This window comes from Sorex fumeus, unplaced genomic scaffold (genome assembly GCF_029834395.1).
Source record: "Sorex fumeus unplaced genomic scaffold, SorFum_2.1 ptg000264l, whole genome shotgun sequence".
Classification (NCBI taxonomy): domain Eukaryota; kingdom Metazoa; phylum Chordata; class Mammalia; order Eulipotyphla; family Soricidae; genus Sorex; species Sorex fumeus.
The window spans coordinates 5,868,629-5,896,582 of NW_026606321.1; the positions used below are offsets into that span (position 1 = coordinate 5,868,629).

The following is a 27,954-nucleotide window of genomic DNA, read 5'->3' on the forward strand; positions in this document are numbered from 1 at the left end:
AGAGTGAAAAGTTAGAAAGAGAGTAATGCACTCCAGAGAGAGTAATGCACTCAGGAGAGAACGCGGGCTTCTCCAAGGGTGGAGGGCCTCCTACACACATCCCAGCATTAGACACAAAAGCATGAAAGTACACATCTCAAGAAGGGAGATGCAGGTGACACATGTGCTCAGGCACCACACGTGCTTGGCCTTGCAGGCACAAGCAGCACATGGGCTTGGGCAGCATATGCGCCCTTCCTTTGTTTAAGGTGTCTTTTATAGGCTCTTCTTGGGTTGTCTTGATTGGGAAGTTCTGGAGTCTTCTCAGGGCTGGATCACATTTTAATCAGATTAAGGGAGAGGTCTATAACTGGCTGTGATCAAGGGAGAGGTCAAGGGTTTGAGGAACTTCATGGGGAGGGCTCCAGCCTCCTCAGGCTCTGCTGAAAGTCTTATCAGGTCTATTTTCTGTATCCAAAGGTTGGATCAGTCTTAGGATTTTCCTCCCAGACTTTCTGTTGACCTAAGTTTTGTTGCCAAGGGCCTTATCCCTATTTACCTGCCCACATCTGGTCTGGGGGTGCTCAGACATGCAGAAAGGCTCAGGCCCCCATCTCTGCCCTCACACACTTTAGCCTCATCTGCCATCTCATAGCCCATAGCAGAAGCAGCCCTGTCTCTCTCTACTGCTGCCACTGTGCCCCAAGAGTAGTGGCCAATGCCGCCTCTTCCTTCTGCTGTGCCGGGGTGCTTGGGACAGTTCCCCTGGGGCCCTCAGAGTCTGAACTACTACATGACCCCACGCTCTTGGAGTTTTCCATCACCCCCGGGTAAAGATCTACCTTTTCACCCTGCCCTGGCAAGACTCTCCCCGCCCTGGCGCGCCCTGGCCCTGGGTGACAGCACTCCTGCCACACGCACACACGCCTGCTTGTTTCTGTTGCTCAATACTCTTGACTCATCCCCACCCTGGCCTCTCCCACATGGCTGGGACGTCCTGCTCCAGTTCCCCGCGTGGCTTCCCTTGTCACCTGGGTGCCCACGTGTCGCCAGAGCAGAGCCGTGTGCCCTGCAACCTGCAGGTACCTCTCCAGGAAGTCCTGGGTCTGATGCTATGTGTGCTGTGGCTTCTGCTCTGCTCAGTGAGAACAGGACAAAGGGGTGACCGCGCCCGTCCAGTACCAGAGTGGTGGGTCACGAAGGAAGCACAAATAGGATGAGTTACCCTGATGCTGAAAGTGGGACCAGAGAGTACAGGGCCTCAGGACAGACCCGGGCTGCATCAAATAATGGGAATCCTGAAGTAGGCCAGGAAGTGACAGTCCCTTGAATTCTCAGCTTTTTCCAAACTAAGTCCAGTGTCTTGGCTTAGTGGTGGTTTTGTTTATTTTTGTGTTTTGCTTATTGGGTGCCACACCTGGCTGTGCTCAGAGGTCATTCCTGGTGATGTTCAGTTTGATCCAGGGTTAGAGACCTGCAAGGCAAGCACCTTCCTTGCTGGAAGATCTCTCTAATCTTTTAATTACAGATTCTTGGTGTCCCACCATGGAGGGAGGAAGTGACATTCACTGTGCGATAGCAGCCGTGCTCTATGTCCAGACCAGCTGGTAAAGCTCAAGGAAAGATGCTGTTTCTTTCCCCTACCCCTGACCTGTGTGTGGGTGGGACCCTGCCCTGGAAGAGGTTGATGATTTGAGGGGACAGGGTCCAGGTGTACCAGAGATGCTAGCATGGGCTGGGGCAAAAGCCCCCCACCCTGTGCTGGAATTGAGAAAGTCTGACTCCCATAGTACTAGTGTTTGCTTTGCAGTTAGAGCTCTGCCTCCTCCTCCTCCTCCTCCTCCTCCTCCTCCTCCTCCTCCTCCTCCTCCTCCTTCCTCTTCTTCCTCTTCTTCTTCCTTCTTTCTTCTTCTTCCTTCTTTCTTCTTCCTTCTTTCTTCTTCTTCCTTCTTTCTTCTTCTTCCTTCCTTCTTCTTCTTCTTCTTCTTCTTCTTCTTCTTCTTCTTCTTCTTCTTCTTCTTCTTCTTCTTCTTCTTCTTCTTCTTCTTCTTCTTCTTCCTTCTTCTTCTTTCTTCTTTCTTCTTCTTCTGTGTTTGGGTTGGGGGTAAGCTACCAGGTAAACCCTGGAGTGAGGTGGTTCAATTTGAAGGAAGCCTAAATAGGGCAGCTGGTGGGCACATTGGAAAATTCACTTTTCTTTCTGCTTTATGGTCTGTGGAGCACCCAGCCTTTGGTGAATGCTTCCCGAGGTGCCTTTTCCCTTTGACTTGCAAGAGACAAAGGGCTTAGACAATCAATGCAATAAAATAGGCTGGAAATGGTCGTATTTCCCCGTGCTCCACAGTATCTGATAAATCCTGTGTAAGTGATCAAGACCTTTTCTCGATTAGCTTTGCTTGATGTCAGAGTGGTGAATCTCGCCAAAACCCTTCACTCTTCTCTGCACTGCAGATTTCTCAGTGATAAAAGAATGCATTTGAAAATACATGTTCTGGGCTGGAGCGAGAGTATAGCACGTAAGACACTTGCCTTGCACAGAGCTGGTCCAGTTGGATTCTCTGCACTGATATGGTCCCCTGAGCACCCTCAGGGGTGAACCCTGACCACAGAGCTAGGAGTGAGCCCTTAACACACCTGATGTGGCCCCAAAAGAAAACAAAACAAAAGAAAATGTTTCTCTTCTCATTCCAGGATTATAAGATTTTTTTAAATCTCTGCTACTAAAAATTAACACTTAGAATGTAAAATTATATTGAAAACAATGTTTATAGTGATTTAATTCTTTGATTTTCTAGATTAAGGGTCAGTCTGCCTTTCTTACTGTTGAGAATGGCCAGAGAATAAATATACCAGGCTTTGGAGGCTAGATAATTTCTCTTCGACTTTGCCAGTAGATACACAAGTGGCTGTGACATATTCCTAAATAAATGGGCAAGAGCATTCTCTGTAAAGATTTATTTGTAAAGCACAGTGGGCTTCCTAGTCCCAGAGACAAAATGTTCTGCCCATGAACATCACACCCAAGGCAGTGGAACTCCAAGAACCATGACTTTCATTAGCAAACCAAGGGCATGGAGAATCGTTCTGTGGGAAACAGTCTTTCCTAGATCCACTTTCGTGACACTGTGATTGGCACTAGAAGATCCAGAGCTGGTATTGATTAATTGATGGATTGATGGATTACAGAGAATCCCCAAAGCAGTACGCAGTAGGTCTGTGATTGGTTCTTGAAGATCCATAGCCAGTATTGATTGATTGATTGATTGATTGTAGAGCCTCCCACCAAGCAGTGCTTAGTAGGTCTGCAATTGGTTCTTGAAGATCTAAAGCTAGTATGATTGATTGTAGAGCTCCCCACCAAGTAGTGCTCAGGAGGTGTGGAAAGTCCACCAGGAATTTTTGATGCAGCAGGTCTTTGGTTCTATGCAAAGGCCTGAGGAAACAATGCCACTCAACCCTGCAGTACGGACCCAGCACTGGAAGTTCTGGGGGTCTCGTGGACAGTGTCTGAAGATGCCCAGGAGACCACTTGGTACTGGAAATCACACCCAGCAGGGGGCACATCCTGCGTGTGGGTGTTGTAACCACTATACCACCCTGGCCTTAATTAAGTGTTGAAATAATACATGGAGCAGGGCGCAGTCTCTGGTGCCACGGAGGCCCTGCTGGCATGTTGGTCAGTTGGGTGCTATTGAGCACATGAACTGTGGCCAATCCAGGCTGAGGTGCTGGGAAGTGTTAACGACCCCATGATTCCACAGACCACAGTCATATTTAGGTGGCCACCACTTGGAAATATCCTTAATCAATTAGGTTCATAACTGGTTTTGTTGAAAATTGATTTGACCTGTTTCTTGGTATTTTTTGAAGCGATTTCTGGGAAGTTGAACAGTGCCTGTGTCCAGGGAGCGCTGCTTTGAATGACCGTGTTGCCTGGAGCACTTCGCACCACACTTCCTGGACCCCACCAGGGTTTCTGCCTGATCGTATGGCTGTTGGGGAGGAACATCTCACCTTGTTAGGGAAATCTGAATGCCCTGGAGCTGACACCGAGGCCAATCTCTGTGGTGGGTTTCCTAATTCCTAGGGAGTCTAGAACATTATTAGGTAAATGCATACATAATGAATTGTGTTATTTCAGTCTCAGTGTGTTATTGCCCTTCATGCTAACCGCTGAAGTTCTTGGGGATGTCTGGGTGCGTCCCAGCAGATATCCCAGTCCTGATGGTAGAATTGTGTCCCCTCTGAGGGGTCTCCAGGGACACACTCGACCGGTCTTTAGATCAGAAATACATTTTGTACAGCTGGCCCTGCTGTTGAGTTCCTGGTGCTTGCCCTGTGTTCTGAGGTCTGCAGACGTCGTGGCTGACATGAAGAGACCAGCATGGAGACAGAGGAAAGGCAGCATGCATCATGAGGAAGTGATCACAGCTTCAGGAGAGGATTTCTTTCTCTCTTAACTTCAAGGTTTGGCAATTCCCAAATAGGAGGCAGAACGCCATGCAGGCGAATTTAAAGGTCCTAGACCCTCAGAGCCTAGGAAATCACAGAAACCACCGGTGCGCTTCGTGGGAGTGCTCAGTGGCATCTGACTTTGCTTTGTCTGTGACAATTCCATCCTTGTTGCTCAGAAAACAAGCATGCTGGGTCACTCCTGGGGAATGGAAGTGCGTGTGGAAAGGAAATTGTGCATTTTTGTATTTCTGGTCTTATTCACATCATTTGTAGTTCCAGAGTTATGAATATAAAAGAAATGACTTTTTAATGTCTTCTGGCACCGCATTAAGATTTACAATTAGATTTTATAGCTCACAGTCATATGCTGCAAGTTACAAGTCAAAATTAAGACCTTTGTGTTTAGGACAGTCTCTGCCAGGTAACACGGGACACTTATGAGCCATACCGAGCTTAAGGCAGGCAGACCCAGCCAGGCCCCATCCAACCAACCTGGAGGATAAAGCAGGTTACAAACCATCTAACCAACCTGGAGGATAAAGCAGGTTACAAACCAGGAGTATGTATCTAGCCTGTTTTATATATGAATTTGCCTCATCTTCTAATTAAAAAAAAAGAAGCAAAACAAAAATCTGATCTTTTGGTAGGCTAGTTGAAGTTGCTTGTTGTGTGAGTTATCCAGCGATACACATGCTGTGGATCAGTTTGATTCTCATCGTGCATTTATCAGGAATGAGTGATTGCTGCAGAGGGTTTAATGAAATCGGCAGCTTCCACGTTCTGACAAGTCCCTGACAAAGAGTGCCAGCTGAGAGGCAGTACCAGCATCAGACCAACTTTGCAGAAGCTTCATTCCCTACTATGCCATGTGTCTTGGAGACCCTGGCTTGGTCCACGTGACTTGACCCTGGCATTTCCATTCTGAGAGTCACAGGATTTTCAGTATGTGCTGAGAGCCATGTGAACAAAAGAAAACTTAGGGTAACAGTAGAGATCCGGAATCCCACCTTAGATGCACTACAGAGTACGTTTTAGTGAGTGTGGGGGTCTTGGTGGAGTCCCATGGTGGAGTTCCTAAGATGTCTCATTACAGGGAAAAAAATACTACACACTAGCTGTGTGCTTCTGTGCAGTAATATGACTTGGAGAAATGCTCAGTCCAAAAGCCACCCAGCAATGATGTCAGTCCTGCTGCATGCCCTCTGCCTTCTTGAAGTGCCCTCCGTCACACTTATTCTAAGTGCCACCTCGGCGATATGCCCCTACGAGCAGTCTGTGTCTGCTCCAAGTGGAATCAAACATACACTTGCTTCCCAATAACTTTGAATTTTTGTGGCTATTATTTATTGTTTACTTATTTTTTATAAAGATACCAAGAATTCCAGGCCCTGAAACAAGAAGACCCAGGTCAGGAATCCTTCAAGTAAGGATGAACAATCACAGCTTTGGGGACTCTTGGAACTCCTTCAGGCGGGCTTTCCAGGATAGGACAGTGAACTTTAGAAGAACCTAATTCCAGAGTATAACTATTTTGCAATGTTTGTCGGTAGACTTTTCCGATAGCAAGTGTGAAAGTGGATTAAGTGTGTTACCTGTCATTACAACGAATCTATATGAGAAGACTTGGTGGAGCATCTGAGTCATGTTAAACAGGTGTGCTTACTTGAAAGAAATCTGAGAAGCAGCAGTTAATATTTTATTGCTTTATATGTCCACATTTCCAAGGAAAATGTAAATAAAAGATGCTTTCCTCTTCCTGATACAACAGGTCCATTTTGCTTTGGTTCTTACAAATTACTTTATCTTTTCTAATTAGTTGTTAAATTTTGTTTTTTTTTCTACTAAAAGATCACAAAGCAGCAAGCATTTGAAATCATCTCCTCCCTTTTACTGTATTCTTTAGTGTGTATTATGTACATCTGTATTTTAACTTAACATGTGGATGCATGTCCATACACCCTATATGCATGTGAACACACATATATTTTCTGTATTTGAACATGATTGTGTTCATACTTGTACGTTGATAATCATATTACTAATTATATGTGTGTCATAAGCATACACATATGTGGATGCATCTTTATTTACATGCATATATGTGAACAAACTCATAAACATGCTGTCGCGAAACACCATTGTGATTATACTTTTTCTCTAATAGCTTTATATATTTGCATGTGCTAGTAAACATACACATGCACATACGTGTGGCAGAGATATATATTGAAATTGATATGTAGGTTTTTATTCACTAAATTATTACAGTGCTCATATTAGTCTGTCAGACACACTTGATGCTCTTTCTTAATGCTGAGATGGGTGGGAGGAAGTCCAAGAAAGAGATTGGTGAAGAAGTTCATGGATATGTGATTTTCCACTTTGCCACTTATTGTTGTATTCCTTTGAGAAGTGATGTAGTTTTTTTTTTTTTTCTGTATCTTTCAACTGGCAAATAAGGGCGGGTTGGGTTCATGCCATTGTAACTACAGGTCTTGCTTGACTTACATCCTCATAAATCCATTAGGAAGTAGAAGATATCTTAAATTGTGAATTTATTTCATATGCCTAATTTACTGGACGTCAAGCTTAGCCCAGCCTGAAAACATGTTCACACCACTGATATTATCCTCCAAGCTGGGCACCAGTGACCTCAGACAAGGGCTGTTTCACAATGAAGTATTGAAGCTTACTGTTTGTCATATTGACACTGGAAGTGAGCCCAGAATACCCGCATTCACAATTTGAGGTACCGTTCTTACTGGGTGCGTCTTGCGTTTACACTGTCGTAAAGTTGAAATATTATAAAGTGCTCCATTGTGTGTGGGAGAGATAATGTGTAATTCGAGTCTCCAAGCTAAGAGTTACAATGAAAGTCACCAATGCTTATCCATTTGGTTAAACAAAATTGGCCTACTACTTTTCACACTTTCTCCAAAACTGAAGGAAGGCCTATAGTTCGCATATTTCTAGTGAGCAGATGTAAAGAGAAACTACTGGAAAGCATGAGGGAGACAAAGCATCAAGTGTTGGGGTCTTCCTCTGAACACCCACTTGGTTTCCACTTCCTTTCACTTGGACCTTCCTTCTGGAGCATGGTGGTCTCTGGATCGGAACATTCCTGCACCCCAATTATAATCATCTTCCTCTTCCTCCTTTCCTCCCTTTCACCTTTGGGGGATTGCAGATAAGGTTGGTGGTATATGTATCCATAATGCTTTGTTCTTTAGGACTAATGTGCTTTATGCTTTCTGTGCAGAATTGATACCTAATTTGGGACTGATGGAAATACCACTTATTACTGAACCGTAACCATTTAAATATTACATAGAACAGGGTGTTTAATTTGTCAGAGTTTCAGGACGTTTTTTATGCTTCTATAACAAATCTTCACAAGATTAGGAACATTAAAATAAAATTGGAGCATGTTGACATGCAAAATTATCAAATGTAGGTCCTGAAGCCAAGAAAGTACTGAAAATATAGACATTGGGAAAAACAGATGAGAGAAATCACATATATACAGGTAGATGTTTTCTTGGATATCTCTTATTGGTCAGTTTATATTTTTTCTCTCTAATGAAGGTTTTGTTTACCTCTAGATTAACACTTAAGGCTTTGGGACTGAAAACAAATGTACATCATTAAAAGTTTCAGGCAAGACTTGGGCACTCTATTTTACGGGTGAGATATAGCCACCAAACCAAACTGTTAATGTCTAGATCAGAAAGGCTAACTGGTGAAATGGTGCATGCTCTTCCATTTTTTTCTGTGTGTGTGTGTGTGTGTGTGTGTGTGTGTGTGTGTGTGTGTGTATACATGCACTCACTCTGCTGGGTATGGAACTCAGATCTAACACATGCAAGGCAAGTACACTATCATTGAACCACTTTCTCCACCCTGTTTCCTATAGATTGTACCCAATGTGCAGACCATCCATATTAGTAACTACCAGTGAAAACAACACATGTTGTGTTTGCAGGTTTCAGTAGTAGATAACTTTGGGTGATCTGGCTTTCTGCAGTTACATTTTCTTCCTTTTTGGGGGGGTGGGGCGGGGGGGTCACACCCGGCAATGCTTAGGGGTTCCTCTTGGCTCTGCACTTAGGAATTCCTCCTTGTGGTGGTCCGAAGACTGTATGTGATGCCGGGGATCGAACCTGGGTTGGCCTTGTGCAAGGCAAAAGCCCTCTCCGCTGTACTATCGCTCCAGCCCCTGCCGTTACATTTTCATTTCTTCTAGTTCATCACCGCAAACTGAGTGGGCAGTTTCCATGTAAAAGTATGATTAATCAGAATAAACTCCTTTGCAAAGTGAAGAGGCTGTTGATTTTTCTTCTTCTTATTTCCCAAATATTGCATAGGCAGTAAAAATTGTTTGATCCAATGCAGTTTCAGAGCTGAAAATAACCGTCCCTCCTCCGCCGCCTCTCCCACCCTCAACCAGACACGGGATCTTAGTAGCTGTTCACTCGCAGGCCTGCTCTGCTCACCCGGAGTCAGGTGGGGTGAGGAGGACCCAGATTCAGATGTACCGAGGGAACAGACAGCGCCTCGCACATGCCGTGTGCCGTTTCAGTCCCTGTGTTGGTTAACTGCTTGGCCAAGAGTTCCGTTACGGACATCATCGTTATCTTTCCCATGCACATAATTGGTTATAGAAATCAATATGACTTCACAAGACTCAGAAAGGGTTAGAAAAGAATTGCAGATATATTGTATTAGAAAGTAGTTTTGTATTTATAGGCCTGTAGCTTTTGTGCTGTCACTAAAATATTTACATACCTCCCATCCCCGCCCCATTTCACCCATGCCTCAGTGTCTAGAATAGGTTTTTTGGTTCCTCAGATTGCTTCAGAGTCCCTCTTTCTCCCTGTTGGAGCTTGGAGGTTGGAGGAATGGGGCTCAATGCAGCAGCCCGCCACCTCCCCCACCCCCAGCTGTGCCCGAGAGACCTCAGTGGGTACCCACATGCCACCTTCCCTTCTGCACAGGCAGTTCCTTCTGAAGCGATGAAGTGAGTTTTGGAGTTCTGCCTTCAGCTGTTTCCTATGATTCTCTTGGAGGGGGGGGGTCACAGGGAAAAGATGGGGGTTCCCACACAGTACTCAGGGGCCCTCCCCAGCACTCCTCAGACAGCCGGGCCTGCCAGTCCGATCTGTGTGAGTCCCTGGGCTGTGGTGTTGCTCAGGGTCTTTGGTAACAGAGAACCACTAAAATCCCATGCCATGGTGCCTGGGGCCCTTTGAAGCCTCACCCAGCAGTGCTCAGGAGGCTTTGTGGTGCCGGGATGAACCTGGTGGGCTCGAGCCAGGGATGTGTCCTGATGCCTGTCAAGCCTCCATGGCTGTCCCCTATGATTCTTACTTCACTGGCTTTGAAAGTTTTTCTTCCTTCCTTCCTTCCTTCCATCCTTCCTTTCTTTCTTTCTTTCTTTCTTTCAATTTTATTGAATCCCCATGACATAGTTACAAGTTTTCATGTTTGGGTTACAATCACACAATGATCAAACACCCATCCCTCCACCAGTGCCCACTCCCCACCACCAATCTCCCCAGTATACCGCCCCCTTCCCCACCTTCCCCCTGCCTCTTTGCCCTCCCAAACAAAAAGTAAAGAAAGGGGGGTCCAAGAGATAGTATGAAGGACAGGGCTCTTGCCTTGTGGGCAGCCCACCTGGTTTCACTCCCACAAAGTCCTCTGAGCCCTGCCAGGAACGACCCCCAAGTAGGGAGCCAGGACTCACCCCTGGGCAGGGGCAGGTGTGGCCCCCACACAAAGAACACTGAGGGTTTTTCTTGCCTTATAAGCATCTTTGTATTTTATATATTATATATATATATTTTTTTTATAGCATTTGCTTTTTCTTTTAGAATGGTAACATTTTCGCCTTCTTTTTATTCTTCTGTGGGAATGGAACACGACTAAATTTAGTGTGTTAAACCAGTTTTCATTTGACACATTCCACTGAGTTGGGCCAGCCTGAGGAATAATGAGACTGATTTATAACATGTTTGTTGAAGCTGAGATTTTAGAAGTTACTTATTTAAATTGTATTTATATTACCTTTGAGGTATCATGGCTGCGAAATTTTGGTTTGTAGTGTTGATGGACAAAGTTATTGTACCCCATGACCTCTGAAGTGCCCACAACTCTCCCCCACTCTCCCTGTATTAGTTCTGGGCCACCTCTTCATTTCTCCTACCACTCCCTCTGCTTTTGGTAATCTCCGTTTTGTAATCTAAGGTCAAGGTATATCTTTGCTCCTTACTGTCTAGTCTCTGTACCCCACACCAGAAACAGCACAGTGCTGAGAAACTGTTACCAAGGTGGACACTGGGAGAGGACGAGGAAAAGCACAGCTTATTTAATAGTAGAAAGTTGTTGGATGACACTGGCTTGTCCTTGCTCCTCCCACAGGGAGCTGAGGTTTATTAAGTTACTCCCACAATAGTGCCCCTGAGGCATACCCAATTCCATCAAGCACTAATGATCCTCTATTGCTTTCTCCTTCCTTTATGTCCTTTGCATGGTTTAGCAATGTCCTTGTTGTATAGACACAGGAAGACAATTCATGCTATGCTTTGTAACGTGGGAGTTAATTGATTCCAAAATAATATTTACTCCTGGGCATCCATATTTACTTGACTTAAGCTTCAGTTGCCCTAAGTTCTTAGCACTCCAAGAGCAGGGTCCCGAAGAGGGACTGATGGACCCGGGGCAAGCTGTAAGCTACTCTGGAATTGAAAGGAGACAAGCTAAGCACCATTGGTATAATAAGTTAAGAGCACAGTCCTGGGACAAACTCTGCCATGACCCAAAAAAGAAGTAACTGAATAAGGACCCTGTTGGGGTTAGGAAAAACTAACCTGGCCTGACAACTGTGGTCTGGGATCTATAGCAAGATGTCCCCAGGAAATGCCAACCTTTAAACTTAATATATCTCTTACTGTGTTCATACAAAATGACTAGAAATACTATAAGAAGTAAATTTACTATGATTGTTTAAATGGGTTACTAGCTGAGGAAAGGAGAAAGCAGTAGGATGGAATCCTGCCCTTGAGCAGTTCTGTTAGTAATCTAGAGTGCTGAACCTCAGATGAGAGTTTGCCCTTGAGTTAATTTCCTCAAACTTCCCTGAGGGAGGGGATTTACCTCTGTTTGTTGTTATGACAGAGTTCAACCCCACCTATGTACCCCCACCCTTCGTGATTTCTTTATAACTATGCTGTAAGGGGAAAGAAGGGATTATGAGACTACTATGAGAAAGAAGAGATAACAAAGTAGAGGACTTTGAGGTTTATGAGGAGACTATGATGATGGAACTATGATGACTGAGACTACCACCAAAACTACAACTACGATTGTGTTGTAAGGGGAGAGATCAGACTGTGCTGGTGAGGAGGGAAATAAACCAACTCGCACCAGCCTGGGGCCCTGTTTGTCTGTTCCGGGTCCTTTGTCCATTAGTGGCAGGCCTGGGGAGGTGGCTCTCACCCCCTGAATGCTTGAGTGCCACCTGCCCACCTGCCTTTCTCTTAGAAACTCACAGAAAGCCATTGCAAGAGGCCACATTTCAATGGTTGTGTTTTCCTTGATGAATGGATTAGCTGGGAGTTAGCATCAGACATTAAAACTGATCTACAGAGTAGCCCTGTCCTCCCATTGTTCATCCATTTGCTCGAGCGGGCACCAGTAACATTTCACAACAAATTGTGAGACTTGTTACTGTTTTTGGCTTATCGAATATGCCACGGGGAGCTTGCCAGGCTTTGCCGTGTGGGCGAGATCCTCTCAGTAGCTTGCTGGCCTCTTCAAGAGGGGTGGAGGAATCGAATCCGGGTTAGCTGCGTGCAAGACAAATGCCCTACCTGCTGTGCTGTAAGTCCAGCCCACAGAGTATTCAACTCAAATTATAGGTTTTATATGACTGCTTCATTTCACAGGTCTGGTTGTATGGGCCCCCATACTTGACTTCCACACCACCTTAGGGTTCTTTCAGCACCTCCTGAAGGAGGCTGCAAGATCAGCCTGCAAGATCAGGGAGGGGGAAAGTTAATTTGGGAAAAGGAACAAGCATTTATGAGGTCGAGAGTATTCAAAAGTATATCTTATCCCCCCTCCCGCTCACCACCGCCCCCCCCCATGTGCCCTGTGACCCTTTCAGCTCACCTAATCCTCTCTGATATTTCATTGGCATCGCATAAGCTTCTTCCCCACCACTAGCCTAGGATAAGATTCTCTCCAACCCTTTGTGATACTTAACCCCCCGTAGGTTTTCTGGCCCATAACGGTGCATTTTCTCTCCATTCCCTTAAAAGCAACATTGATAATGAATTCATTCTGTGGTTGAAATCTGTTATCATGATGGTGAATTAGACCCATAGATTTTTCTTACATGGTAAAATCTTTCTTGAATCACTTCTGCATTTCTGGGATAAGTCCTATCCTTTTCTAGATACGAGGCAGTGAGAGGGGAATTTAAAGATTGTTATTTGGTAATTCTTAGAAATGTTTTCAACCATATTCTCAAAGAAGGTTGACCCATATTTTCCTTCCTTATAATGGTCTGTTCAGCCTTAGTATACAGATAATCAAGATCATACTAGCTTCACATCTATATGAGATGCTTTATCTCTTTATCTTATCTCTGAGAAGGTTCTATATAGGTGGGATTATATGTTCCTTAAGGAGTTGTTAAAATTTACCCATGAAATTGGATTTGTAGAATTATTGAACTGTATTTGAGAGTTTCCTGTATATTTTGTTTGGCTGTTATGAGTCATGAAAAAATATATTTTAAAAGATCTTTTGTTTTTTACATGGAGATATGTAAAGGAACTTGGCAACATTGGCAAAATTGGTGATTCGGAATGGGATTAAGGATGAGGGAAATATTGGAATTGAAGCAGATGAGAAAGGATTGGAGTTTGAAAAGTGGCTGGAGCATGGTGATCCTGAGTTTCTAGGGAAATTGAAAGGCTAGCTGTTGATGCAGGAATATTTTCAGGTCCAGAAAGGATTTGGTGCTGAACACCCCTCCCCCTCCCCCCGTGCCTCCAACCCCTATTTCCCCAAGCACTCATGGTGCTGTCTGTGTAATAGGCAGATTAAACACAGTCCAGCTTTCTGGGGGAGATGTACAAGAAAATCAAAACAGAAACAAATATGCAGACTCTCTTACTCTGATCATCATGAAAAAGTGATGTTGCTGGGGACGCTTATTAGAAGTTTGTATAAGGAAAATTAAATATTGACAGAATTATGTGCTGCTGAGGGTTTTATGCCCCCCTCTCTTCCAAAACTCCTTTTACCATTTGATGGTATTTTAGGAAGTAAAGCTCTTCCTTTTGCTCAGTATTGGGACCAAAGTCTCTAAAACGTTTATCCATTGTGGATCCTGTTGGCCATTTTCTTCCAATGCATTGCCTGAAAAGGAAGACCTAGTGCAAGGGAAGTGCTTGCACTCGCTTCCTTCTGTGCCTTTTCTTAGTGTCTGTGCTTTTATGTGGCTCCAGTTTCTATCCTAGAAGAGGAAACCCGGCCTGGCCATCTGTCCTTCCCTTCCACTGCCGACTCAGCGCTTTGACTAGAGCTTGTGTTCCTGGCTCTGTTAGCTGGGTTCTAGTCAGTGGCACCTCCCAGCGCCCTCAGAGGCCCCAGGCTGTGGTCCTGTCCTTGGGTTTCCTTTCAGCACTGAATGTTTGGCCCACAGTGATTCTATAGTAATCTCTAACTTTCTGTGAGGCTTGCTGAGGGCAGCACAGCCCCCGGGAAATTACACCTCACCCGGCCCCAGACCTTTGTCCCACACCTGCTCTTTCTTTGTCCTCATGCTTCTCTTTCCTTCTTGAAAGTCCTTTGCTCTTTCACTGGTTCTCTGGGCACTCTCTCCCTAGTCATCAGACCAGTGCATCTTTCCCACCTTGCCTTCTTTTTCTACCTTCCTTCCTCCTTCTAAAGGTTGGGCTTTGAGAAGTCACTTACTTTCCCCCAATTTCCTAGTTTCTCCTGTCTATCAGTGGTCCTTTTATATTCCTCTGATACTTGCTTTGAAGTGTTGAGTGTTTGCTGGAAAACTTTTCAGAGCCTTTCAGTCACAGAAGAGGTCAATTGAAACTTAACAGCAAGCCATTTTGGTTTGTTTTATTGTCTCTTCTCTCCTGACCCCTGCTCCCCAGTAGTTCCTTGTTCTTTCCTCTCCCCCGCCCTCTCCCAAGGGGAAACTGAGGGCTGGAAGATGCTTTGCTGGGGCCTAGGAATCAGTCCTGCTCACAGGCTGTGACCTCCACCCCCTCCTGCTCCTTCTCCTCCTGCTCCTCCTCCTCCTCCTCCTCCTCCTCCTGCTCCTCCTGCTCCTCCTTTTCTCTGTGCTCACACACTGTGACCTTCATCCTCCTCCTCCTCCTCCTCCGCCTCCTCCTCTTCCTCCTCCTCCTCCTCCTCCTCCTCCTCTCCTCTGTGCTCATACACTGTGACCTCCTCCTCCTCCTCCCTCTTTCTCCTCCGCATTCACATGCTGTCACCTCCATCTACCTCCCCTCTCCTCTGTGCTCACTGCTGTGACCTCTGCCCACTTTCTCTGATCCCACCCCCATAGTTGCTCAAAACATCTCACACCTCCCCCTTTAATTCTCTTCTGTCTGGAATCTGCTTATTCTCTCTACTTCCCTGCACGTGTTTTTTTTTTTCCTCTAAATTACAAATCATGTACATGTCCCCGTATTCTGGTTCTTGGAGGCACAAAGCCCCACACAGACCTGAGAGTCTCAGGGTTCTGTCTCCCCAGAAGTGAGTCAAAGGGGAGTGAGGATGGGCAGTGTCAGCTCTGGCCACAGGGGGCGCTCTGTCCCCACTTGCTGAGCATCCCTGGGCTTGAATCCAGGCAACTCTGCTTTCTTTTGTTGTTAGGTGCTGGGGGATTTGGGGTCACAACTTGTGATGCTCAGGGGAATTTATGTGGTGCAGGGGACTGAACCAGAATCAACCACGTGCCAAACAAGCATCTTAACTCCCCGTCTACCATCTTTCTGGTCCCACGCTTCCATTCTGTGTATGAATACCTCCTGTAACCCTGCAACTACCGTGTATGTTAAGGTCTGTATCACCAAGGTGAGACAGTAAATATTAAGAAGACGTTAGGGTAGTTCACTGACTGAGATATAAACTCCCACAGAATCATTGTTTAATACTTTTATAACTCCCATGCATGCTTTGCTATAAATAACCATTTTATTTTAAACAACTTGTCTATAAGGTACTAAAATGATCAAGATAGCAAGAAGGTCAACATTTTGGAAATTAAATGCAGATCTTTTGATAATTCAATGCTGTTTTTTTTCAACAGATAATGCTTTCAATCCCTGTAATTTCCCCCAATAACTGATAACAGAGAAATGTCATATCTCTTATAGAAGAGTTCTTCCTTGAAAATAATCTGTTTCGTTCACATCAACAAACATGCTGCAGAACATGGACAAAGACACATTTTCTCATGAGACCTAGATTTCGCATTCATATTTGTTGAGACTATTACTATGCTGTGAATGTTTCCCCTCAAACTAAGGACTTTGTTCATCTGACAGTTATCATGTGCCACTTCCATCCTCACTGTGATGTCACTCAAAATATTAAATCCAAGAGGGAAAGAACCAATAACAGGTATTTTTTCCCCTCAGAATAATGATGAGGAGTTCACAGAACCAACAGACAGTTTTCTGAATAATTTTTCATTGTCAGAAGTGAGCAAAAGTGGGGCTGGAACAATAGCACAGTGGGTAGGGCGTTTGCCTTGCACGTGGCCCACCCGGGTCCAGCATCCCATATGGTCCCCCAAGCACTGCCAGGAGTAATGGTGCATGGGTGCGGGTACTGTTCTTTACAGCACGTGTTTGTTGGGCCATCTCTGTGTCATGTCACATCCTGAGCCAGGAGTAACCTCTGTGCATTGCTGGGTGTGACCCAAAAAGAAAAAAAAAGTGAGCAAAAACAGTTCATGAAGCAACATTTGATTCTCCTTCAAACACTGCTGTGTCATAATGATGAAGTCAATCAGAAGACCAGCCTCAGGTGAACGGCGTCTGGGAATGAAGCCTGTCTCCAAGAATGGCTCGTTCTGGGTTTCCCTTAAAAAATTGCAAAGTCTGCAACTGTACCTCATGATGTCTCACTATTAAAAATTTAAAAAAAAATAAAAAATGAAAACAGATTTTAAAAAATTGCAAATGAGCCTACAGGCCACTGGATTCTTTGGATTGCTCTTCCGGGAGAACCGAAATGTGGAATCAGCCTGATTGTGGGGTCAGACAAGAAACCCGAAGGACGCAGAGAGGGCATGTTCCCTTGGAAAGAAGGCCAATGGCACCACTGGGCTTGTCCTTGTCCCCCAGGAGTGCTTTGGTGATTTTTCCCAGGCTTCATCAAATTTCAGTCCAATTGCACAGGAAATGGTCTTGTTTGCTTTCCCTATGGCTCTGATGAGTCTGGTGAGCGTCCTATTTTCTACACTGCCCAGAACCTCTGGCCTGCAGACCACCATGGCTGCCTCGCTGAGCACATCCTCAGCATGGCTTCTGTGAAACCCTCATGGGAAAATCTGGTGGCCCCTAAACCATCCCCTCGGGGAGGGGGGCTTCCTGCCCTCTCTGAAATGTCATGTTGGCTGCCTGATGGATGCTGTGCTCTGCAGAGGAAGGAAATCATACATTTTTATCTTGTTATTTATTTGCTTTTCCTATTTAGAAATTGGCCCCTGGTTGCGGGAGTTCAGAGCGAAGAATGCAGTGGATTTCTCGCAGTTAACATTTGACCCAGGACAGAAAGAACTTGTGGTTGGAGCAAGGTGAGAGACCTTAATGTTTTGCTGCTGTAGCTGCTTTTGAATTTCCATGTGGGGCACATGAACTTTTCTGCAGTACTTACTGAGGGTAGAGTGCTGTTTCTTCTCATAATGAGATATGATATGAGTGTTGTAAGGTGCATTCCTCACATGGGTGAAAGCGGGTACTGTTCTTTACAGCACGTGTTTGTTGGGCCATCTCTGTGTCATGTCACAAACTGTTGCAGCATGAATTAACTCATTTTTTCCCCCCATCCATGAAGTCTGACAGGGAGGTCTTGTCAACATCTCTCACTTTAGAGAGGAGAAAATTGGAGCAAAAATAGAAAAATATCTAACAGGGGCAGGGGGTGGTTGTCTTATGAAAGATGGATCCAAGCGGTAGATCCAGCAGGCACTTTGACCTCACGAACACATTTCTGATTTATCACTACACTCTTGGGACAGGTTTAGAACTCAGGCTTTTTTGTGCCATCCAAGACAACTGGCACCTTTCTTTGTGACCTGGATAAAGCCACTTACCAGTCTTTTGAGAATCAAAGGAAGCTGCTTTTATTAGTTTTATCCTTTCAAATACACACATCGCTCTATTTAGGTATTTCTCTTTTTGGTTGCTGGTGAGACCATTGAAACAGAATCAGAACTGATCTTGAATGGTTTCCCCCAAGCTCCTGATTACTTCCTTGAGAAACAGACATGATTGCTACTTTTCCCTCACCTACCTTGCCAATATTTTTGTTGTTGTTTTGGGGTTTGGGTCCATCCAGCAGAGCTCAGTGGCTACTCCTGGCCCTGTGTTCAAGGACCACTACTGGAAGTGCTCAGGGGACCATTTGGGGTGCTGGTGATCAAACCTGGGTGGTGGGGGGTGGGGAGAACATGTGCATGGCAAGTGCCTTACTCTCTGTACTATCTCTCGGGCCCCATTCTACCAGTATATTTTCATGATGATGAATGAAGAATGTTCCCTATCATCTCATCGAAACATGACATTGCACTTGATGCCAGAGACCATTTATAAATTTGAATTTCTCTGGTTTCCAAGGGAAGTCCTTTGTGAGAAAGAGGACTCACATCTGTTCTGGCCAAATTGACTAGATTACGAAACATGAATTTCATAACTAGAAAGGCTGTGTGTGGAGCCCTTGAGTGAGGCCAACTGGGGCTTTGTCTTTGGGCCTGCCAGCAAACACTGAGCAGTTTCTAGAATCACAGATCTCCGCTCTCAGATCTTAAAGAGTGCTCGTGCATCTAGTCCATCCTCCCAAACACTAAGATGTGTGCTTGTGTAGCTTTTAGTGAGGTGAGCACAGTTGTTTTAGTTCCTGACACTGAACATGGTACCTGCTTTTCTTGATGCTTTTGGGTGGATGGTGGGTGTGCATTGAATGGACTTACTTGGCATGATGTGTTTGCATTTTTACCCATCAGGGATGCTGGGGGTTCGATCCTGACTTCCACTGAACCCTGACTCTGGGCGTCTGGGCTCTTGCATTGTGGGGTTTATCACTAGTCTCTCCTCTTCCTGCATAGCAATGCCAAGGTAATCTGCAGTGTGTCCCTTTCAGTAGATGCCAGCAGAGAAAGGCGGGCTATGGAGGTGGCCCAAAGCCCTCTGCCATGCTGACTTGTTGTCCAACATCATCGACTGTGTCATCCCCTCTCTATATCTGTCTCTGTCTCTCCATCTCTTTCTAACATTCTCATATAGTTCAGGAAAGTGAATTATTTACGTTTCTCATAACTTCGCATGGCTCCCTTTTGGGCCAGAGAGAAAAGGCAGAGGGGAAGACACTTTCCTTGCACGCAGCAGACCCTTTGGACCCCAGCACCACATCTGGTTCCTTGAACACCTCCAGCGCTTGCTCGGGCCCAGGAAATGCCCGAGTACAGAGCCCTGTAAGCTGTAAGCACCACCAGTATGGCCTAAAATCCAAAACCAAATAAAAAGATGTTTACCTTTCATGCCTGCACATTTGGTAACCTGTCATTTGCTCTGAGGGAATGCTCTCCATCCCAGTCAGTCTCCTCGGGGACCTTCCACACAACCTGAGCACCATGTCACCATCTGTGCCATGTCCTGCCCTGCATGGTCCCGTTGGCACACCCGCCAGCTCACTTCGTCTCTGCCTCCTCTGCGTTCATTCTTGAGAGCATCATCCCCTCCATCCGGTCACAACTTTCACAGGGTAGAGGATATGCTTGGCGTTTCTGTGTTTCTCTAACTTGCAGCTGACTTTCTCCTCACGGAAGAAGCTCAGTGTTGATCCACTCTTTGTTTTTCCAGAATTCTCTTTGTAGATGTGCCTCTTTCCTCTATGTAGAAACTCAGAGGAAATTGGACTCAGGATTGGGACCAATTTACTCCCCATTCCTCCATTTGACAGGTCCACTGAGGCACAATGGGTTCGAAGCCACCCCCTTACCTCTAAGGAAGAGTGCTCTTGTAGCCCATCAGGAAGGGGCCCCTTTCTAAGGGAGAAGATGCAAACATGCCCCCAGCAGGCATAGCTGGGCTGGCATTTCTCCCCCTAAAGATCTTGTGAGCATGGTTCCCTAAGGCCTGGCTCCGATTCTCTGCAGTTCCTGGTGCTCTGCAGACAGCGTTGCACATGTGCGCATGCACACTGCAGGTGGATGGCTTTTGGTTAGAGACACAGATTCTGCTAGGGGAGGTAATAAATTTGCAAAGAACATTGAGACCTGTCACAGATGTCCTAGTGTCTTCCCTTGATTGAAGTTCGCCCGTGACAGTGGTCCCAGGGACTTTTTCCCAAAGGGTCCCTGGAGGTCTCTATCCAGTTTTATTTTTTGAGAACTGCATTCCAGCATCCTTGGATGTCTATATCCCAATGTCCCTAGGATCTCAACTCAGTGTCCCCAGTGAGGATTCAGTCAATGAGTGAGTTAACCCAGCATGCTGTAGGTCATGTTGACCAAAGCAGGTGGGGATTAGCAGGCTAAGCACATCAAAGTCAAGAATCTCCAATTACTTTAAAATTTAGGTTAGTAGAGCTGAAAGCACAACTTATTCTAGTAGTAGTCGTAGTAGTAGTGGTACTGGTGTTTTGATTTTGGGGCCATACCTGGCAGTGCTCAGCGCTTACTCCTGGCTCTTTGTTCAAGCATGACTCTTGACATGGTTTGTGGGATCATGATGCAGTGCTGCGGACTGGACATGGGTCAGCCATGTGGAAGGCAAGTACTTTGCCTGCTGTACACACCGCTTAGGTTAGATTCTGAAACAGTCCCTGGCACAGAGCGGAGTCCATAAATAAATGAAAGAAGGAATGTGGACTGAACTTGCTTAGTTGCGTGGCCCATAGTGCACAGCAGAGTCTAATTCTCATCTTTGTACTTGAGGTAATAATTTCTCCTGCTTTCAGCTGTTGTGAGGATTAGGGGAAATAATCCACGAAAAGCAATTGTTGTAGTAACCGTGCCAGGAAGCGGTGTTCGGGAAGCGCTGAGGTCTGAGGGTTTCGGCATCAGTGTGTGTACGCATTTCTGGCAAACAGCTCTGAATAAGAAGAGGGATTGTACCTCGGAAACATGGTGGGATTAAGCGCAGTAAATTTGGGAGGGAGTGTGAGCCCAATATAAAGCTTTAAAAATAACTCAGCCTTCAGGTTCCTGTCTGAATGCACTTGACCTAGCCAAAAAGTTTAGACAGCAGGTGTGTATCTCAGAAATCTGGAATGGTCTTAATATCAGAACTGTAGGAAAAGACAATAAAAATCTTCTATATATTCATGGCTGGCACCAGGCATCGTAAAGATGTTCGTTGGCTGGCTTTTCTTGATGCCAGTGATTCTCAACAGTTGAGGTTGTATTTAGATAAAGATTTTTTGCTTTCCTTAAGTCATGGAGTCTGTTGTGCTGCAGAAGATAAACCTCTTTTAGGTGATTTCTGCTTAAGTAATGCCAGAAGTATTTGCATTTAAATTTGTGCAATTTCTGGAAGTATCTGTAAACTTAAACCATTTCCAAGATGCACATTATCTTTCATTTTATTTCAGACTCATTGACATTCATATCCTTTTTTGCCCAAGCCTCTTTAAAATTTAATAATGTTTGTGTTTTCAATGATGAGACTCAGTCATTTTTATTTGAGAAGATGTGGAAGTTACAGTAAAGCATAAACAAAAAATGCACAGTTTTAGAAACAGTCTTATTAAACTTTTCACTTACTCTCAAACATTATCTGATTTCTCTTTCTTTATACTTTTGAGATTGTGTGTTGTGAGTGATTTGTGTACTTATTTGTCACAAAACCTATTAAAGTAATTTTCATTATGTAAAAGTAGTTTCAATACATGTCTTAAAAGGGATAAATTTCAAAATGAATGAGTATATACTGAACTGATGTCCCCTTGTTCAGCGATTTGCTCGAGCGGGCCCAGTACTGTCTCTATTGTGAGACTTGTTGTTACTGTGTTTGGCATATCGAATACGTCACAGGTAGCTTGCCAGGCTTTGTTGTGCGGGCCAGATACTCTTGGTAGCATGCTGGGTTCTCCGAGAGGGGCGGAGGAATCGAACCCTGATCGGCCAGGTTGGCTGCATGCAAGGCAAATGCCCTACCTGCTGTGCTATCGCTCCAGCCCTGAGTATGTACTATGTGTAGATAATTATAAAGTAAAAGGTTTTATAGCAATAAGTAAAGTGGCCTGGAATGTTGCGGTGGTTGGGCAGTGGAGGTCGGCTGCTGGGGCTGGTTCCCTTGGGGTGGGGAGGGCTCTCACCCACCCCACAGCCTGGTGCGGAGTCCAGTGGCATAGTTCTGGAGCCTCCTTTTATACTCCTGTCTGGGAGGAGCATCCATAAATTCTGGTGGGTGGTCGATGAAGATCTGGTGTTGGCAGGGTGTGGCTTATGGGTGTGATCCCTGGGTCACTAGAGACTGGGGGAAGCAGGCAGAGGATGTCTGTTCCGGGTTCCCTTGAGTCCAGAGTCCAAAAAAATGCAAATTACGTGATCTAAATTCCTGAAATAAATTTCATGGAAAGAGAAAATCAGGGTAAAGCTTCTGTCCATGGAGTTTGTTTTGTTTGTTTTATTTGGGAACCATACTCTGTAGCACTCAGGGCTTACTCCTCGTTCTGTCCTCAGGGATTTCTCCTGGCAGTGCTTAGAACCATAAAGGATGCTGGGGATTGACACTGCATGCAAGGCAAGCACCCAATCCACTACTCTGGCCCTGTTTCTTACTTTCTGACCAAATTAATGTATTTTTGAAGAAAAATACACTATAAGAAAAAATTACTGCTGAAAGAAGTTTCAGAAACATTTTTATTTTCATGAAATACCTATTTAAAATGTTTTTTAATTTGTTTTGTTATTTAGCTTTGGGCTGGAGCGATAGCACAGCAGTAGGGTGTTTGCCTTACAAGTGGCCAACATGGGCGACCTGAGTTCGATTCCTCCGCCCCTCTCGGAGAGCACGGCAAGCTACCGAGAGTATCTCGCCCACACGGCAGAGCCTGGCAAGCTACCCATGATGTATTCGATATGCCAAACACAGTAGCAACAAGTCTCATGATGGAGACGTTACTGGGCCTGCTCGAGCAAATCGATGAACAACGGGAGGACCGTGGACCGTGGATAGCAATAAGACTTCACAAAGTTGGTATAGGAATAATTCTTGGGGCCAGAGTGATAGTATAGCTGGTAATGTAATTGCCCTTACATGCAACTGACATGGATTCACTCTTGGCACCACATATGGTTTCCTAAGCCCTTACTGGACTGATCTCTGAGTGCAGAGCCAGGAGCATGCTGTGAGCATACAGGATGTGTTCCCCAACTTTAAAAAAAATAAGTAACTAAGTGCCATAATCTATAGTACCATACAAAGTAGATGGTGAGAGAGTAGGTAACTTCCAATCTTCCAAATGAACCTTTCCCTCTTTGGTGTTCCATATTCACTGTTATTAGAACTACTAGTGATTTCGTTCTCTATACTGTGCTGAATTCAGATGTTTTCTGAATTGCTCACTCATTCATACCCATTGTTTAACATTCATGGTATTTACAAATTGTCCATACTTTTTTGAGGGGACATTCCCAGCACTGCTCAGGGCCATCTTCCTCGCTCTGTGCTCAGGAACCACTCCTGATGAGGCTCAGGGTCTCGTATATAGTGCTGGGTATTGAACTCAGATTGGCCATGTGTAAGGCAAGTTCCCCATTTGCTGTACAATCACTGAAGCCTCAGATTTTCAGTACTTTCATAAAATTTGAGCCCATGCATCAGTAATGTAAAAAGAACTTATTTTCCTTGATTTGGGCCTACCCCAGTTATGCTGAGGGCCTTACTCCTGACTCTGCACTCAAGGATCACTTCTGGTGGTGCTCAGGGAACTATCTGAGGTGACAGGGATTGAACTTGGGTCAGCTACATGCAAGATAAGAGTACTCCTCATTGCATTATTGCTCTGGTACTTTTAATTGAACATAGTTTAAATTTTTCTCATTCAGCCTTTTGGTTTGTTTCTTGGACTTTTACCTGTGTCTCCTTGTCACCTCATTGTTGAATATCTTGTTATTCTTTAACAGATTTCCATATAATATGAGCATAGAGCTGTAGGATATAGTCAAACCCCCTATGATGACTCAGTAGGAATACTTCCTTCAGGTCTTGTGCAAACTCTGGAGGCTCTGGAGATTGAAACTCACAGGCCCATTTTCTTTTTTCTTTCTTTCTTTCTTTTTTTTTTTGATTTACTTTTAATTTTTTTTTTAATTCTTATTAGTGAAGCACCATGAGGTACAGTTGTAGACATACAACTTTTTGTGCTTAGATTTCAGTTATACAATGATCAAATACCCATCCCTCCACCAGTGCCCATTCCCCACTACCATGGATCCTAGTATCCCTCCCAGCCCCCATCCCCCCATCCCACCCTGCCTCTGTGGCAGGGCATTCCCTTTTGTTCTCTCCTTTTGGGTGCTGTGGTTTGCAAAAGAGGCATTGAGTGGCAATCATGTTCGGTCTATAGTCTATTCTCAGCACGCATCTCCCATCCTGAGAGGGTCCTCCCAACACCCTTTATTTGGTGCTCCCTTCTTTATCTGAGCTGCCTTTTCCCCTAGCCTTTGTGGCTGGCCTCCAAGACATGGAGTAAACTTCCTGGTACTTATCTCAGCTATTCTTGGGTGCTAGTCTCCTATTTTGTTACTTTATGTTCCCCAGATGAATACGATCTTTCTATGTCTGTCCCTTTCTTTCTGACTCATTTCGTTTAGCATGATATTTTCCATGTAGTACCACTTGTATGTCAATTTCATGACTTCATCTTTTCTAACAGCTACATAGTGTAGATGTACCAAAGTTTCTTTAACCAGTCATCTGTTATTAGTAGTCCCATTTTCTTGGGTTACAAAGGGACCTTAGTGGAGGCACAGAGCAGGATGATAGCCTTGTTAATTTCACTTTTCTTGGCTTGTTTTTGGGAGACACCCAGTGATGCTCAGGGGTTACTTGTGGCTCTGCACTCAGGAATTACTCCTTGTGGTGTTTGGGGGACACACATAGGTGTTCAAGGTTCAGATCCCAATTGAACTCCTGCAAGGCCAGCACCCTACATGTTATGCTGTTGCCCTGGTTCCCTTGTTAATTCCTTAAGCCTATTAAAAGTGCATCCTCAAATTGGCCCAGCATGTGCACACCGAGGATAAAGGCTCTTGGGAAGTAAAAATATCTGCATACCTGACTGAGTAGGAGCTCAGAACTGAGCATAAAACCGAGCAGATAACCCCTCGATGTATTGTTCTAGGTGTTGGAATCTACCCGTAGATAATTTTGTATACCTGTCTGAACAATGAGTGGATTTCTTCCTCAGCATGTGGGTACCAAAAGCAAAACTAGACCTTGAACCCACTTAAGGGATTTGTTTGTTTGCTTGCTTGCTTGATTTGTTTAGCATATTGTTAACCCCTAATCTTTTTTTGACCCTCAAAACTAAATACATAAGGGAAAGTCCATTCTTTTGTGAGGCTGCTGATGAGTTTGCTTTACGTGTTTAAAGCTGCTGTTCCGGTAGTATCTCACTGAATGACCCAGCATGTTTCTCATTTAATTAGAGTGAGTGCCTCCTTCCTAAATGGTTTTGCCACTGCTTCTCAACAAAGGGAGCCATGTTTTAGGTTCACCTAAAAGGTGTGTTTTAGAATCGGCCAACATAATTTGATCTCATTTTTATTTTTGGCAGGAATAATTTCTATTTTTATTTTAAAGTTTTACCTGAGAATTAATCTGCTGGGAGCAATATATAATTAAACATAACATTAGAGACTTTTATGAGATCAGCCACTCTGCTTCTAGTAGCCAGGACTTCATTCTGTTTTTCAAAGGGTATATTTTCATCTAGTTTACACAATTAAAGGTAACTCGTGCTGAGTGGAATGAAGTCAGGAGCTCGGAGTAAATCCAAAAGGCAGTAAGACCCCCATGGTGCACGGGGATCTGAGGTAATGATGAGGTTTATATTGCATTTAGGCTAATTATGACTTCGGAAAAGCAGCTGGTGATGTGGAGAAGGAAGGAACTTCATCATTCTTCTGCTTCCTATTTACCCTCATATTCCAAACTGGTATTTTAAGGTTTAAATGTTTGCTCTTCTTGATCCCTTTCTGTTGCGGTGCTTGTTCTTCATTCATAAGCATGTGCCTTTTCTCTTAAAACTCTTCTTGCTTATTTTTCCCCGTGGAGAAAACCCACTCTCTTTCTGCTGGTTCGGTCACCATTTCTGCAGAGATTACCACACATCAGTTTTCCTAAACATAAGGGCTGCTTTGACCTTCGCTCCACACCTGCTGAGTCTGCGCTAGCCCGGAGTGGATTCCCTCAGCCAACAGGTGGTCTTCAGGCCCTGCCCTAGGAAGACTTGTTCTAACCAGTCTTCGCTAGCTTTTCAAATGCCTTTTTGTCCTTGTTTGAGTTAGAGAGCAGATTGGTCTAGCAGCATGATTATTGATTTAGTTATTACTGTATTCTGTTCCTTTTCCCCAAATTCTCTGAGTCGATGGAATATAATAAAAATGATTCAGCCTCTTCCCTAGTGCGAGTGAGTGAGTGTGTGTGTGTGTGACAATTGTGTGTGCTCTATAACTTTTGTACACTGAGCATTTCTCCTATGAAGACCCACACAGATGCCTCAAATTAATTAGTCTGTGTAGTTATTTTTCCACGAGTTACGTTCTGTCAAGTATTTACTGGGTGATCCTCCTTGAAGCCAGGGAGTTTGATTAGTATTGGGGATATAAAGATTAAGCATAATTTTGACCCTAGTGAAGAGTTTTACTAAAAGTTCTTAGATTTCTTTGGCCTACTTTATTAGAAGAAAAGTCACTCAGCCATCTCCTGGATAGAATCTTTAAGGTAGGTCCTATAGCGGAATCAATCCCAAGACTTCTGTTGCTCTCCCTACCCCACTGTTCTAGCACTCCTAGCAAAAAATCAGTATGACCCACTTTGGGAAACCCCCCTTTAGTGCAGTTCCAAGGCCCTGACATTCATCTTTTGTTTTTTATAAATAAAGTTTTATTGGAACACAGAAATGTCCCTTATTTACATGGCACCCACAGTTGAGTTCACAGTACCTCTGGCTGCTTTCTGCTTTGGATGCAGACAGGAGCTATGGCAACCAGAACCACACACATGCAGTATTTGCTGTGACCCATAAGGAAAGACTCCTGTTGCAAAGGCCATAGGAAGACAAAGGCGGCCACATTTTCTGGAGACCTGAACAAAAGCCCTGAAAGCATCAAGCCTGCAGGAAGAGGGTGGGTTTGGGAGAAGGGTGGAGGGAGAGATGCACTTGCAGCCAGTCTTTGAGATGCTATAAGGCCAGAGTGTCTTACACAGTAGGACCACGCCCACGGGAAGTTGAGGTGCCAGCGAGGCTGCCGGCACTGTCAGTGAGAGGGAGGGGATGTCAGGATCTGTAGCGCTGGGTGATGGAAGAGCTTGGACTTCATCCTCTGAGCGCAGGCGCTCAGGGAGGCTCTCCAGAGACGGCCCAGGAATGCAGATTCCCACGCCCTGCCAGGCTTGTCAAATCTTTGAAAGTAGTATCCAGCTCCTCGTGTGTGCTCGCTTAGTGCTTTTGCAAACCTCTGTACAGCATTAGGAGCCAGGACGTTATTCCGCCTACATAGCAACGTGCTCAGATTTGCATTCTTATAGCACGGTGCTTGGGCAATGTGATGAGTTTGGAGAATGTGTAGTAGGGACCACATGCCAGAAAAGAGAACTCTCTAGAGTGGGGAGGAAATGGAGAGGAGGATACGGATTTGAAACTTAGTTTAGAAAGAGGTTTGACAGAGATTGATGAGGAACTCAGCCACCGTGGCTGAGGGGAAAGGGCAAAGGGGAAATCTGGGAGTGTGATTTGGAAGTATAGCTGGATTAAATGACACTAGAGAGGTTGAGAATTTGGTAATGAGCTGAAATTATTTGATTACTTGCAGTTACATGGAAGAAAACCTCTTATTTTCACTAACTCCAATGACAGCCTAGAAAATAATTGTATACAAGGCCAATTTGAAGAATTAATCTTCTCGGAAAGCACAGGTTAAAGGCATCATAGGATAATTTGGATGGCACTTTTTCAAATGAAAAATGTTCTTTATTAACTGAAAACTGTGAAGGAACAAAGAAAATACCCAGTGGACCTGCA

The 27,954-nt window shown here is 44.7% G+C and overlaps 1 protein-coding gene across 1 annotated transcript in view; it reads left to right on the forward strand.

Moving 5' to 3' along the window:
• Positions 1–27,954, forward strand: part of SEMA5A (semaphorin 5A) — a 302,092-nt gene that overhangs the window by 31,683 nt on the left and 242,455 nt on the right. The window contains exon 2 of the mRNA XM_056109051.1: positions 17,176–17,275. Coding sequence (XP_055965026.1) covers positions 17,176–17,275 — 100 coding nt within the window. The remainder of the gene's footprint in view (positions 1–17,175; positions 17,276–27,954) is intronic.